Source organism: Oncorhynchus nerka, linkage group LG24, assembly GCF_034236695.1.
Source record: "Oncorhynchus nerka isolate Pitt River linkage group LG24, Oner_Uvic_2.0, whole genome shotgun sequence".
Taxonomy (NCBI): Eukaryota; Metazoa; Chordata; class Actinopteri; order Salmoniformes; family Salmonidae; genus Oncorhynchus; species Oncorhynchus nerka.
The window spans coordinates 51,484,050-51,500,381 of record NC_088419.1 but is presented as its reverse complement, the minus strand read 5'-3'; the positions used below and the strand labels follow the sequence as shown (position 1 = coordinate 51,500,381).

The 16,332-nt window shown below is 42.5% G+C and overlaps 1 protein-coding gene across 1 annotated transcript in view; it reads left to right on the top strand.

The window, feature by feature from the left end:
* The window catches only part of patj (PATJ crumbs cell polarity complex component), a 205,433-nt gene that overhangs the window by 49,946 nt on the left and 139,155 nt on the right, over positions 1 to 16,332 (top strand). Inside the window, exons 20-23 of the mRNA XM_065008500.1 lie at positions 109 to 271; positions 4,256 to 4,321; positions 4,537 to 4,608; positions 16,193 to 16,307. Of these exons, the coding sequence (XP_064864572.1) occupies positions 109 to 271; positions 4,256 to 4,321; positions 4,537 to 4,608; positions 16,193 to 16,307 (416 nt within the window). The remainder of the gene's footprint in view (positions 1 to 108; positions 272 to 4,255; positions 4,322 to 4,536; positions 4,609 to 16,192; positions 16,308 to 16,332) is intronic.

Sequence of the window (16,332 nt, the reverse complement as noted above, 5' to 3'; positions counted from 1 at the left end):
TATTATATTCCAAAGTAAAATGCTTCACATCACAGTGCGTCCCGTTTATTATTTAGGTAAGTGTGTCTGGGGACAGGATAATATAATTTAGTCTTGCCCTCCTAACAGGTGGAGAGATGTCCAATCCAGACCTGCAGCCCAGAGCCCTTCTTGACCAGCTCTCTCTGGGTCAGTCTGTGGACTCCTGGGTGGAGACGGGTGGGGACAGTGAGGCAGACTCAGACTCCAGGAACGGAGGATCAGAACTCACCCTGACTGACACGGACACCGAGTCAGTATCTCTCTCTCTCTCTCTCTCTCTCTCTCTCACTCTCTCTCTCACTCTCTATTTACCCACAACAATTGATTTCTACAAAAATGTGGGTGTGAAGTTGAACCAATACTTCGTGTGTTTTCAAAAATCCCAGAAATAATATAATTTCATAATAATATGCGCCAATTAGACACTTCAGTAAACTGCCTTGTGTGTTCAGTGACGTCATATCTCGTCTTGAGTGGGTTGTGTAAGATTTACATGCAATTTACATGTATCTTTGAGGTAATCGATTAGTTTCCTTTCTTTTCATCTATTGATAAATTGGTCTGCAGATCCTGGCTCTTTAGTGGGCTTTAGCGCCCCCTCTGCTGGTGAACAGGGGGTATGGCAGGCAATGACCCCAGTGATACTTCCTTATACATTAAAAAAAAAACTAGGCAAGGTGGTTAAGAACAAAACCCTCCTCTAAACCGGACGACGCTGGGCCAATTGTGCGCAGCCCTGTGGGACACAGCCCAGGATCAAACCAGGGTCTGTAGTGACGCCTCTAGCACTGAGATGCAGTCCCTTAGACCGCGGCGCCACTCTGGAGGACAGTCATGATTCAATCATGCATGCATCTGAGCCATGATCAAGATAAGAATACAGAATATCCTGAATGCAGAATAGGAGATGGTTTCCTACACCAGATTTTTTTTAAATGTGTGTGTGTAGCCGATGTGAAATGGCTAGGTAGTTTAGCGATGCACGCTTGTACCGGTCAATCTATGCCGTCACCTTCTCCGAGACCTTGAATTAGTTGTTTCACTTGCTTTTGTGGAGTGACCGGTAACAATGCTTTGTTGGTGCTGCCAATGTGTTCAGGAGGTCCCTGGTTCCAGCCCGGGGTGGGTCTAGGAGTGGGACCTCTTCGGGGGACAAAAATAAACGTTGATTTTACAGCTTTTTCTTTTGTTACATGTACATTCTAGACACATTTTTAAGTACATGGACCTTTTTTTATTTATTGGTATACATTTTACATAGCAAGAATAAAGTCATTTGATATACAGTGCCTTCGGGAAGTATTCAGACCCCTCGACTTTTTCCACATTTTCTTACATTACAGCCTTATTCTAAAATGGATTAAATATAAACATTTTCTCAGCAATCTACACACAATACCCCACAATGAAAAAGCAAAAAAAGGGGATTTGAATTTTTTCCTAATGTATTAAAAACAAAAAACATACCTTATTTCCATAAGTATTCAGACCCTTTGCTGTGAGACTCGAAATTGGGCTCAGGGGCATCTTGTTTCCATTGATCATCCTTGAGATGTTTCTACAACTTGGTGGTGGTAAATTCAATTGATTGGACATGATTTGGAGAGGTGCACACCTGTCTATAGAAGGTCCCACAGTTGACAGTGCATGTCAGAGCAAAAATCAAGCCTTGAGGCTGAAGGAATTGTCTGTAGAGCTCCAAGACAGGATTGTGTTAAGGCACAGATCTGGGGAAGGGTACCAAAACATTTTTTCAGCATTGAAAGTCCCCAAGAATGTAGTGGCCTCCATCATTCTACAATCAAAGAAGTTTGGAACCTCAAACTCTTCCTAGTGCTGGCCACCTGGCCAAACTGAGCAATCGGGGAAGAAGGGCATTGGTCAGGGAGGTGACCAAGAACCCGATGGTCACTCTGACAGAGCTCCAGAGTTCCTCTGTGGAGATGGGAGAACCTTCCAGGACAGCCATCTCTGCAGGACTCCAGCAATCAGGCCTTTATGGTAGTGGTCAGACAGAGGACACTCCTCAGTAAAAGGCTCATGACAACCCGCTTAGTTTACCAAAATCAAATAAAATTTTATTAGTCACATACATACATATTTAGCAGATGTTATTGCGGGTGTAGTGTAATGCTTGTTTTCCTAGCTCCAACAGTGCAGTAGTAGGAAGGTTCACCTTCCAACAGGACAACGACCCTAAGCACACAGCCAAGACAACACAGGAGTGGCTTCGGGACAAGTCTCTGAATGTCCTTGAGTGGCCCTTCCAGAGCCCGGACTTGAACCCGATCGAATATCTCTGGAGAGACCTGAAAATAGCTGTGCAGTGACGCTCTCCATCCAACCTGACAGAGCTTGAGTCTCTGCAGAGAAGAATGGGAGCAACTCTCCAAATACAGATGTGCCAAGCTTGTGGCGTCATACCCAAGAAGAGTTGAGGCTGTAATCGCTGCCAAAGGTGCTTCAACAAAGTACTGATTAAATAATCTGAATACGTATGTAAATATCATATTTCCATTAATTTTTTATACATTTGCAAACAATTCCAAAAACCTGTTTTTGCTTTGTCATTATGGGGTGTTGTGTGTAGATAGCGGGGAAAAGCTGTAACGTAACAAAATGTGCAAACGGTCAAGGCGTCTGAATACCTTCTGAATGCACCGTAGCTGTTCCATAATACAGTATATGCACTGCTAAACATTCTATATCTGCAACTGACTCTATGTAAACCTCCAATTGTCTTCCGATATCCCTCCCGCGAAATCATCCCCCATCCCAAAAGACTGTTGTCCCTGACGAAACACAAAACAAATAGTAAAGCAAAAAAAAACATAGATATAGAGGAATAAATTAGATAGTACTGAGGACAATAAGACGGGGAAAATAAACAGATGCCCATAAACCCGGTGGCTAACAGTTACATGTGCGCTCCTTTGGGTCCCTCGGACCAGGATTGGGAAATGCTGGGATAGGAAAATTCGGGGACACCAAATTTGCATTCAGCTGTACAGCCCTTACAAATCAGACACACATTCTTCTGAACCTTTACTTATGAATTTGTTCCACCTTTTTAGGTGCAAACTTTCCGCAGTAGTCGAGCTTTGGCCCGACACGTCACGAGGTTTCTAACACTACATAAAAACCAGAATACATTTGTGGTTTGATCTCCGCAAAGCGTTCGCAACCACAAAGCCCTTTCAAATCCCTCTCAGCCTAATTTCACAGTGCAGGATCAGGTACGAAGCCGATATCGCGGTCTTGAGCAGTTCCTTTTTTCATTTCTCTCCTCGTCCGATTTCTATTAAACCAAAAAGAGCCCAAAGGAAGTTTGACTTCTCCTCACACCCATAACAGCCTCATTCATACACAGACAGGTTTTTGACTGCATCTCTTGCCGGGTGAGATGAATATCGAATTCATTAATCAGCATTTATCAGCCGATACAATATGTATTGCGAGTCTCACAATTCCTATATGCATTTCGATTCGATACTGCGATTTGATGTTAAAAGCATATTGCTCACTATATCTGCTGCAGAAAGACGAGAGCGCATGAAAAAAAGAGTTTTGAACTATTTCTAAAGATTGAGGCCAGTGCTACCGGTTGCTATGTCACATGGGCAATTCCACTTTGTATCTGCACAGTTCTTCCTCTAAATGTGTTTTTGTCAACATTTCTGTGGAAATTGTTCAAAGTAGTCATTGTGCATCGAGTTCTGTGGGTTGTTCAACTTTGAAGTCCACTTTTTTTCCCCCACATTTTTTTAAAGGGATTTGTCATGATTTTGTACTTCGCCAGAGTCAGACGGTGGATAAAAAAAATGTTTTATGTCTCTGCGTGCAGTTTGAAGGAAGCTGTTAACTGGCGTCAGCGCAATGACTGGAAGTGTACGATATCTGCTAGTTAGCATTGGCACGCAAAACTTCCTGACTTCCTTCATACTGGACGCAGAGACATAAAAATGATATGCACGGGTTCACCTGTCTCTAGGGAAGTAGACAACGGGCTTAAATGACAACATTTCGAAGTATCCCTTTTGAAGTGATAACTGTCTCGCAGCATAATTCCATTACCGTGGAATTGCCCATATCCTAATGCGCTACATACCTCTTCCTCATATGCACACCTACAACTTCAAAACGTAAAATAACAATGTATTGCGTTAAACTACACATTTCTGGGACAATATAATGATTGATTGATCGACCTAATGGTTGATTTGGTCTCCTGTAGCTCGGTGCGTTTGGTTGACACGGAGAGGAGGAAGAGGAGGGGCCAGGGTGGAGGAGGACAACACAGGTAGGAGAACACAGCACATCTGTAGAGCCAGATTAAATTACATTCATTCACCCTCTGTTTTTTCTTGAAACCTTTATTGTATGTAATGTATGCTGTTCGAGATTAAGAGACCTTGCAGTGGTCAGCGGGAAGCAGGCGGCGTGCAGATACAGGAAAATAGAACATACGGGGACAACAGTTAGTGGTCGACAACATTTTGCGTGTTTTGCTCTTAGTGATCTACCTGAGAGGGAGGAAGGAGAGGGAGAGGAAACCCCTGCGTTCAGCCACTGGGGACCCCCACGCAGGTGAGTGTCTCTGCTGTGTGACAGACCGCGTCTTTTCAATGAGAACCTGGGCAGATGCTCTTTAGCAGAGGTGTAACGGTTCACTTAAAATGGGTAGTTTTGAATCATGGGTGCGCCTGATTTTGGACGAGCAGAATTCGAAACCGTGCTGTATTCACCAATATTGTCACACCTGTGTCGATCTCCCCTCAGCAATGTAGAATGAACTGTGACTGGACGAAATCCTGCGTCTGTGTCATTATTATGGATTATAAAATGCCGCTAGTTTGGGGTTTCGGCCTGCATTATCTTGGAAACCCACAACTAAAATATCCTGTAATTACGTCAGATGCTTAAGTTCACAAGGGAGACTCGTTAGAAAAGATACTAAGAAGCAGGAAGCGGAGCGGTAGATCCCCCCCTCCCCTCTTTGCAAGTCCCGCACAAGCCTATGGGCCAAATGATAATGTGAGGTTGTCCAATATCGTGGATATAGTCTTAGGTAAATTAGGTGATGAACGACATGCCGTTTACCTGTGACTATATTTAAGATATAGCATTGTCTGTTATGCCTTATTTCTTGGCGTAGATGATGATCAATTCAAATCAGAAGCACATATAGGTAATTATCAATAAAACCTCACAATACGCTGCAGAGCATTTGATTTGGCTGCTGGGGGACCAGCTTCTCTTAAACCACTGACAACTAACTACGTGCTGTTTTCAAAGGATTGTCCGATTTAAAAAAAAATAATAATAAAAATAAAAATATTTTTTTTTTTTACATTTGTTTTTTTTTTAACTCTGTTGAAGTTTTACACACACACACACACACACACACACACACACACACACAGACAAGACAAAGCAATATAAATAAAAGACTCAACTAGAAAAAAAAAATACAAATAAAAAAATTGCTTTAAAGATACCATACTTTAGACAAGTTAAACATACCAGGCAGAAGGCTACAGAGGTTAATCTATAGTACAGGGACAGAGCAAACACCTCACCATTGTTCCTGTAAACAGTCAAGGGATAAGGGTGGAGAAATGCAACCACACAGAGAGTCATGGCCACAGACCGACCATCCACTGGACAGTTTTTTTTTTTACAATGCTTTAAAATAAAATAATAAAATGATTATTCATGTAGGCGTGAACAAAGTGTAAAAATAACTGGGAAAAACAAGCTCACACTTCAGTCTCTGCCCGAGCAAGATGAACAAGGCATCTGCGGATCACAATCAATAAGCACATCGACCTTAATGCACCCCCCAGCAAAAACACAGAGAGAGGCTCCTCCAACCCTTAAGTCAGACTTATTTTAGTATTAATTGGAATGCCATCAGAGGATGGACTGTTTTAAAGTAAGACCGGAATGGAGCCCAAAGCCTCATTAAACAGTTTGGTGTTCCCACGTGAATTGAATTTGATTTTTTCTAGTTTCAGAGAGCACAACACATCCCTCACCCAATATTTATAAGATGGGGGAGCTGCCATCTTCCAGTTCTGTAGTATTAGCCGTCTAGCTAAAAGAGTTGTATAAACAACAGTGTCCGACTGGATTCTTGATAGGGGGGTACCAATGGGCAGTACTCCAAAAAGGGCTGTAAGGGGAGACAGATCTATAAGTGTCATATATATCAGAGAAACATTTAAATATGAATTCCCAGAAACCTGACAGTTTATGACAGCCCCAAAACATATGCAACAGTGTGGCTGGTTCCACTTTACATCTGACACAGGTAGGATCAAAATCAGAGAATATTCTTCCAAGTGTGGCCCCCGGCCAGTGGATACGGTGAACCACCTTGAATTGAATGAGGCTGTGTCTAGTGCTAAAAGAGGACGAGTGCACCCTGTGCAGCACAGATTCCCAGGCGTCTTCCCCAAGTTCCTCCCCCAAATCCTTTTCCCATCGAGTCTTTAAAGGCACCAAAGAAGGGTTCTGTAAGTCATGAATGATTTGCATATACATCTGAAATTGCCCCCCTAGGAAGCTTGTTCAGCTCCAAGATGCTCTCTATAGCTGTATTCGCAGGCCTATTGGGAAATCCAGGTGTGTTAGCCCTGACAAAGTTTCTAGTCTGGAGATTGCGGAAAAAGTGGGATTGGGGGAGATTGAACTTTTCCTGCAGCTGAGAAAAAGAGGCAAATGTATCATCAAAGAATAATTGGGCTAGCGAGGAGAGGCCTAGTGAGTGCCAAATGCCAAAAGCCCCATCATTCAAAGATGGAGGAAATAAAATGTTCTGATTGATTGGGCCTGATAGAGAAAAGCCTTGGAGGTTAAAGGCTAAACGGAACTGATTCCAAATTTTAAGAGACTGCTTTACAATTGGGTTGACACACCTTTTGCCTAGGGACCCTGGGAGAGACGAGCACAGCACAGAGGAAAGTGCTGCAGGTTTACACGATTCAGACTCCATCTGGACCCAGAGTGGTCTAGGGCCAGTAGGATCAGTCTGCAGCCAGTACAGAACGGCTCTGAAATTTGCAGCCCAGTAGTATGTCTGAAAATTTGGTAGAGCTAAACCCCCCCAATGACCTAGGCTTCTGTAAATGTTTTCTACCAATCCGTGATACCTTGCCATCCCAAATAAAATGCATCAATGTTTGATCCAGTGAAATAAAAAAAGATTTTGGAATAAAAATGGGTAAACATTGAAATAAATATAAAAATTTGGGCAACACATTCATTTTAATGACATTAATCCTTCCGATAAGAGAAAGGGGTAGCAAATCCAAAAAGTAAAATATTTTTTTCAATCTGTCTGCTAGAGCAACAAAGTTTTCCTGAAACAAATTTGAATATTTCCTTGTCACTTTTACTCCCAAGTAAGTGAATTGATCCCGGACAATCCTAAACTGAGAACTTGTAAAAGAGCACTTTAAAGCAGCCTTGTTTACCGGAAAAAGCTCACTCTTGCCTAGATTCAGCTTGTACCCTGAGATTGATCCAAACTTTTTAAGAACAGATAGGGCACGTGGCAATGAGGTATTGGGGTTGGAGATAAACAAAAGGAGGTCGTCAGCATATAGCGAGACTTTTTGCTCCCAGCCCGCCCTGATTATGCCTTGAATGGCATCATTAGAGCGTAGTGCAATGGCGAGAGGCTCGATTGCCAAAGCAAACAACAAGGGGGAGAGTGGGCAACCCTGTCTGGATCCGCGGTGCAAAGAAAATAGTCAGAGGACAAGTTATTAGTCTGTACCGAAGCCATGGGGGAAAAATAAAGAATCTTTATCCACGCAATGAATTTGGGGCCAAAGCCAAATCTATAAAGGGCAGCTGTTAGGTAATCCCACTCAACGCAGTCAAACGCTTTTTCGGCATCAAGTGAGACCACCACCTCCGGGTCCTCCGACGCTGGGGAGTACAGTATATTCATAAGGCGCCTAAATATTGAAAAATAAATGCCTATTTCTCACAAAGCCAGTCTGGTCAGTGTATTACTTGGTGCAGCAAGCCTTCCATACGGATGGCTAAAAGCTTAGCTAGGATTTTGTAATCACAGTTTACATTTACATTACATTTAAGTCATTTAGCAGACGCTCTTATCCAGAGCGACTTACAAATTAAAAGCGAGATTGGGCGATAGGATGCATATTCCAGGGGGTCTTTGTTTTTCTTTAGTAGTAATGAAATTGAAGCCTGATAAAGACTAGGCGGTAGCTTTGAAGTATTGAGGCACTCTGCAAATAGTCGAGACAAGAATGGGCAAAGCAGACCAGAAAATGTCCTGTAAAATTCGGTTGGAAAACCGTCCGGACCCGGTGATTTACCACTTTTCATTGCGGACACTGCTGTTGCAATCTCCTCAAGCGTAAATTCTTCTTCTAGATAGTCATGGGAGTCTGTATCAATCGAAGGCATATTCAAGCCATTGAAGGAGTCAATCAGCAAGGGGTCTTGAGGGGATTCAGAGGTGTATAGCGCAGAGTAAAATTGTTTAAATTGATCATAGATCTCTTTATGTATAACTGTGGTGGCACCAGACGGGGTCCTTATTTGTGGGATTAAACGTGAGGCCTCAGATTTACGGATCTGATGCGCAAGGAGTTTACTGGGCTTGTCGCCTTGTTCATAGACTTTGTATCGAGCTCGCAAGAGTAACTGTTCAGCTTGCCTGGTAGAAAGCTCATCAAATTCAGATTGGAGTAGTTGGCGCTCTTTATGCAGATCAGAGGAAGGATCCGTAGCATACTTCTCATCCAGTGTGGCGATGGACTCGCTCAGGTCCCGAAGTCGCTGGGAGCGAACTCTGTTTTGGTTGGCTGTATAAGAAATAATTTGGCCACGTAGGTATGCTTTGAGAGACTCCCATATGGTAGAGCAGGACATACCTGGTGTTGAATTAGTTTCTAGGAATAAGGTGATTTCAGAAGAGATTAAATTGACAAACTCCTTATCTGAGAGTTAAATGGGGTTGAGACTTCATTGATAACACATAGGAGGTCGCTGGGGAAACTCTAGTTCAAGCACTAATGGTGAATGGTCAGAGATAACAATACTCTCGTAAGTACACTGCCGAAGGTTAGGCAGAAGTTTTTTGTCCAAAAAGAAGTAATCAATCCGGGAGTATGTTTGATGAACATGAGAATAAAAGGAATATTGTCTATCTGTAGGATGTAGGAAACGCCAGGCCTCAAACATAGCATATTTCTGAAGAAAGGATTGAATAAGTAGGGCACATTTAGATGGGCCTGTATTTGTTTGTGAGGACTTGTCAAGAACTGGGGACATTTTACAGTTGAAATCCCCCCCTAAAATCAACAAATGAGAATCTAAATTGGGAATAGTAGATAGAAAGGAAGAAATGAAACTTGTGTCATCCCAATTGGGAGCATAAACACTAGCCAAGACAAGAGGGGTAGAAAACAGTTCACCGGTTACTATGACGTATCGTCCCTTAGGATCAGCAATAACCTCAGAAGCTACAAAGGGAGTAGCTTTATCAACCAGAATAGCAGCACCTCTTGATTTACTATGACAGTTTGAGTGGAACACTTGACCAACCCAGTCCTTACGCATCCTAAAATGCTCACCAGTCCTCAAGTGAGTCTCTTGTAGAAATGCAATATTTGCATTCAAACCCTTTAAGTGTGTCAACACCCCCTTACGCTTCACCGGGTTGTTAACCCCTTTGGTATTCCAAGAAATGTACTTGATCGTATTATTTAGGCCCCTCTGGGCATTCCCGTTATTCAACCCTGTCATTAGAGCATAGAATGGAAAAGCAATGAGCGCCCCAAAACCCCCAGAATAACTTGTCTCAGAGTAATAATGTACGGTGGTAAATGTTTGGGAAAAAGTACAGAGAAAAAAAACAGATAAAAAAACTAAAGACAGAATGACAACATTAGAACTGAACAATTCAACCTGCCCCCCCATCCCAGACAATACCTCCCCAAACGAGGTACAAGCCTAAATAGAACATGTTCTCTTCGCACAGTGTGTCTGTGAGAGTGCGGTCTTAACCTCTTGCCTCTACTTGGGACGCTTGCGTCCCAACTAGAGCTCTGGAAATGCAAATGCGCTACGCTAAATGCTAATAGTATTAGTTAAAACTCAAAAGTTCATTAAAATACACATGCAGGGTATCAAATTAAAGCTACACTCGTTGTGAATCCAGGCAACAAGTCAGATTTTTAAAATGCTTTTCGGCGACAGCATGAGAAGCTATTATCTGATAGCATGCACCAATACACTACAACAGAAAAGCACAGCAGGGGACGTAAACAAAATAATTAGCATTTCGGCGTTACACAAACCGCACAATAAAATAGAAAACAGTCATTACCTTTCACCATCTTCTTTGTTGGCACTCCTAGATGTCCCATAAACACTATTGGGTCTTTATTTCGATTAAATCGGGCCATATAAAGCCAAGATATCGTTATATGTAGACTGTGTGATAAACGAAAAAAAAACAGCGATTTCACAACGTAACGTCATTTTTTTAAATTCAAAAAGTAGACGATAAACTTTCACAAAACACTTCAAATACGTTTGTAATGCTACTTTAGGTATTAGTAAACGTTAATAAGCGATAAAAATCATCCATAGGCGATGTCAAAATCATTAGCTGTCGTCTTGGAAAAAATTTCACGAGAGAGCTCTTCCGGAATGATCTGGGCGGAGACCGGAGGTAAGTGGTGCCCTGTTTCGGTTCAACCAAGAATCAAAGAGGATTCAATTCACAAGACTCTAGACAACATGGGGATGCTGTGGGAGTTGAATGCTCGGTCTTATCTAATTCGGCTCACTGTTAACAACTGCTGGAAGTGGCGCAAGGATATTTATTTCCATTTTCTGTGATCAGGTTTTCCTGCGCTTTCCGATGTAACGCACGTTATGTAATAGCCACAGTCGTGATTTAACCAGTTTTAAAAACGTCCGAGGGTTTCCTATCCACACATTCTAACCATATGAACGTACTATATTCCTGGCATGAGTAGCAGGGCGCTGAAATGTTGCGCGATTTTTAACAAAATGTTCAAAAAAGTAGAGGGTAGGAGCAACTAGTTAAACCTAAACCCACAGTCCCGCTCTTTAAAGTCGCGTTTTGTTAGTGGATCAAGCAGCAAAAAGAAAGATTTGTATATTTTTTTTCAAATAAAAAAAAGGCGAATCCCTTGTGCAAACGGAATGACAAAAGCACCACTTGTAGATGTATATAATTGTATTCCCAGGCTTATAACAGGCATTGAGAGGGAAAATAAATAAAATGTATAAAGGCTCTCAGCCAAAAATCTAATTTGAAGTAAGGAAATCGTAGTAAGACTATCAAAAATAATAGTAATTATAATAGTAGTCTAGTTGAAGCTGAGACAGCTTTACAACCAATACCAAAAAACTACGTGTGCGCAACGTTGAACGTTTGCTGGGCATAAATGACACTCAAAACTTTGAAAATTAAAGTGAGGCCCCAAAAACCGTGTAGCCTCGAGACATTTACTGTTAACTGGGTCAATGCAAACGGATGCAGTAAACAAATAACCAAAAATATTTTGAGTCACCGAGACAATGTGTAAACAAACTAAATAGGTGAGCGAGATAAGGCGCGCACACTAGACGATCAAAACATTAAATCACCTCAAATAAGCATGAATAGTTTCACCAACTATACAAGACTAGCCTGTTATGTCTAAGCATAATTGTACCACAAGTGGGTTACTTACTATCCACAGTACGCAAGCAACAGTTGCTGAACTGTGAGCATATGTAATATTCAAGACTTCTTGATGTGACGTTGAATGTGAGCCATAGCCTCATCCGGAGATTCAAATGTGTAGTCTTTACCCTCGTGAGATATCCATAAACGGGCCGGGAATCGCAGTCCATACTTCACACTTGGATGGTCCCGAAGTACTCGTTTGGCCTGTCTGAAAGCTGTGCGCTGCCTGGAAACAGTGGGGGAGTAGTCCTGGTAGATGGAAAAGCTCTGTCCTTGAAAGCTCAGAGTGGTATTGCGGGCTCGTCGGAGGATCTCCATCTTCTCATGAAAAAAGTGCACTCGAAGAATTATGTCACGGGGCCTCTCCCCATCCCGGGGCTTTGGGCGCAGCGAGCGGTGGGCTCGATCAATCAGGGGCTTTTCATCTAAGGCAAGAACATCCTTCAGCAGCCCCGAAACGAAATCCGTGGCGCGATGCATTTCGGCGGACTCTGGGACCGATACAAGTCTCAGATTATTGCGGCGAGAGAATCCCTCTAGACTCACGCAGCTCTCCTTCACCTTTTTCAAATCCGCAGCTAGGCGTTTAACTTCAGCCTCCAGGGATGTAGTTAAATCGGAGACATTAGTAGCGGAGGCCTCCAGTGCCGCAATCGTTGTAGTGTGTGACGCAGTTGTTGTTTTGAGTATTGCGATTGCTGGCACAGTCTCGTTCCGCAGGATGGTTAAATCTGCTTTTAAGGTATCAGAAACCTCCTGTATTCTGGCCTCAATCGTAGCAACCACCTGTGTTTTCATTTCAACTATCTCAGAGCGTAGTAGTTTGATGGCCTCGAGAATGTTCATTTCAGCGCCGCCGGGCCAAGCCGCGCCCCCAGTTAAAGTGTGCGTCCCCGGGCCCTCAGACTCAGGAGAGGGCGGTGATGAGAGCGGGTCTTGTAGCCCGGGTTTTCTCAAAGTCATGCTTTTGGCCTTATGTTTGGTCGACATGCTGACATTCGGAAGCAAAGTAGTCTTGTTTTTTACGGAAAGGGATCACCAAATTAATATTTGAAAATAAATATGGTTCTGCTGCAGAATTCACATAAACTTTAAGAATACCACGGGAGCAAACGGAAAACACGTCAGTCGCACATGGCGTCCCCTACCATCCCCCGAGCAGCAAGCTTTTTATGTCAGTAAAGATAGAGCTAGTCAGGATTGTCCGATTTTATTCCATGCAAAACAATTGTGACCATTTTAGGTCCATCACAGTTATACAGCATGCAACTCTGTTTTTCATGATCAGTAAACATCAATTGGTCATTTATTTTCAGATACGTGATGGTAGCCTATCCATTTGGCATATGGCATGTAGCTAGCCAGCTAAGCAAACAGCATGTCATTTAGCTTTTGATAAGAGCTTGATCGGCAAGTCCTCGTCCTGGTGAAGTTTTCAGTCGGAATACTGTCATCACCACTAATATAGTGTTGGTCCCATGTTTCATGAGCTCAAATAAAAGATCCCAGAAATGTTCCATTTGCACAAAATGCTTATTTCTTTCAAATTGTGTGCACAAATTTGTTTGTAGCCCTGTTAGTGAGCATTTCTCCTTTGCCAAGATAATCCATTCACCTGACAGGTGTGGCATATCAAGAAGCTGATTTAAACAGCATGATAATTACACAGGTGCACCTTGTGCTGGGGACAATAAAAGGCCACTCTCAAATGTGCAGTTTTGTCACATAACACAATTCCACAGATGTCTCAAGTTGAGGGAGCATGGCATTGGCATGCTGACTGCAGGAATGTTCACCAGAGCTGTAGCCAGAGAATTGAATGTTCATTTCTCTACCAACGTACTTTTAGAGAATTTGGCACTATGTCAAACTGGCGTCGCAACCGCAGACCACGTGTAACCACGCCAGCCCAGGACCTCCACATCCTGCTTCTTCACATGTGCGATTGTCTGAGACTAGCCACCCGGACAGCTGATGATACTGTGTGTAAAAAAAAAGAATTCTGATTGACTGGGCCTTGCTCTACCCAATTTGACATAGTTCAAGCAATCGTGATGAAATTCTCTTTAAAAACAATATTGAAAAGGGAATAACGTTAACCAACTTTGCTAGGTAGGCCTACATTGGTTGGAGAACAAAAGTACATTAGGTCTAGTACTAGGATTGGACAACTGTATAAAGTTTCTACCGGTAGCTTGCAAAGTAAACATTGTCAACTAATAGTACATCGGCAAATGCGTCCTAATGTTGCTTGACAGGCAGAGCCCACAAAGTATGGGAAATTAGCCTAAACCGCTCAAACTTGTCAGGTATAGGTAACTTATTTTATATCACTCAATTATCCAATTAATGGAGGCCAATATTTGAGCAGTATGGTCAGACTACTTGTATACCACTCTACAGGTAAATCAGCAATTGGCCACCAGGTGTCACCAAAAGCAAATAAATGGATATTCCACACAAATAAAGTCTAGTAACCGTTTCCAAAATGTCTACACATAATAAGCATTTTCCATACAATTTATAATTCGACCATAAATCATCAAAACTAAGTGTTGGTACATTTAGCTCTTATATACATAATAGGGTAACACTTTACATGACGCCGTGTCATAACACGTGATTTCACAGTCATAACCATGTCATATGTCGTAACAGGTCATATAACCCTGTTATAAAATGGTCATGACACCATCATATATTTAGCTTGGCTGGTTATGACCCCTCCATAAGTCTCAACTCATATTTGTTCAAGTTAAGTTTCCTTTCGTTTCTCAATTCCTTTTGTTGTGGTAATGAATTGTTTCCTCATGTTTTTTTTTTCATCCTATTTTAAACCACTTGTAGAAAATACGCTGTACGACACTGTCATGACGCGTTACGACCATCCTGTGTCACTTTACTTGGACTAAGAAAGTACAGTTGATGACTGTCAAGAAGCATTATGAACATCATATTCATATAAGGCAGATAGGCCTATCACATACACGCCCTCATGTCATCTCATATTGTAAAGTGGCTGTTCCACTGGATGTCTTAAGGTGAACGCACCAATTTGTAAGTCGCTCTGGATAAGAGCGTCTGCTAAATGACTTAAATGTAATGTAATGTAATGTCAGTCATCAGTCCTGCTCCTGAAATCTGCTCCTGCATTCATCCTCCCCAAAATTGATGTATTTAACATGAACATACTGTTGACAAGTAGGCTACGGTGTAATGGAATGTTTTGCCTTGTGTGGTAGGTTTTGTGTGGTTTTGACACTCTTGTGTAGGTGTCATAACCAGCCATAACATGACACAAAATATGTCACAACAGGTCTAAATATAATGGTCATGACCCCCATATTATGACAGGTTGTCAGCTGTTATGACATGGTTATGACCCCCATATGACAGGTTGTCAGCTGTTATGACGTGGTTATGACCCCCATATGACACGTTGTCAGCTGTTATGACGTGGTTATGACCCCCATATGACACGTTGTCAGCTGTTATGACGTGGTTATGACCCCCATATGACACGTTGTCAGCTGTTATGACGTGGTTATGACCCCCATATTATGACAGGTTGTCAGCTGTTATGACGTGGTTATGACCCCCATATGACACGTTGTCAGCTGTTATGACCCCCATATTATGACAGGTTGTCAGCTGTTATGACGTGGTTATGACCCCCATATTATGACAGGTTGTCAGCTGTTATGACGTGGTTATGACCCCCATATTATGACAGGTTGTCAGCTGTTATGACGTGGTTATGACCCCCATATTATGACAGGTTGTCAGCTGTTATGACGTGGTTATGACCCCCATATTATGACAGGTTGACAGCTGCTATGATGTGGTTATGACCCCCATATGACAGGTTGTCAGCTGTTATGAGGTGGTTATGATGCCAGATGTGAAGTAAAAGCATTACCCAAATGGCTCTAAACGTGATATGTGACATGAGCTGACCCCCCTACCAGACAGTGGGCTAGCCATTCATCAAAATGGAAGAACACTGAAGATCTATTCGAATCCTCAGTTCATAAAGGAGGTAGCTTGACTGGTGACGCTATCTATTTATCTATCTATTTTGACTGGTGACGCAAACAACTCTGCAAACAAATGTTACAGCTTACTTATTGAAGCTAGTATGTGATTTATATCACAGTTAAAGGAGAAGTCAAACTCAAGGTCTCTAGTAGGGTACCTCCGTGTGTGTGTGTACTGTGTACGCCTCTTCCATGGAGAATTCTTGCCACTTGACTCGAACCTATTAAATGGCCTTTTCTTGTTTGTTTTTTGTACTAAATGAATGTAGGCAAGGTTGCCCGAGTGATCGAGATCACAGGCTTGGTGTGTTTGTGTGCATAGGCTTGTATTTGTGTGTGCTTGCCCTCGATTGTTTGTGTACTTACTGTGCCCACGTGCTTCAAGGGTGGAGGTGTGGCAGGAGGAGGGCGAGTCTCTTGGCATAAGCATTGTGGGCGGGCACAGCGTCATCAAGAGACTGAAGAATGGAGAGGAACTCAAGGGCATCTTCATCAAACAGGTGACGCAGTTCTCCCCACCTCTCT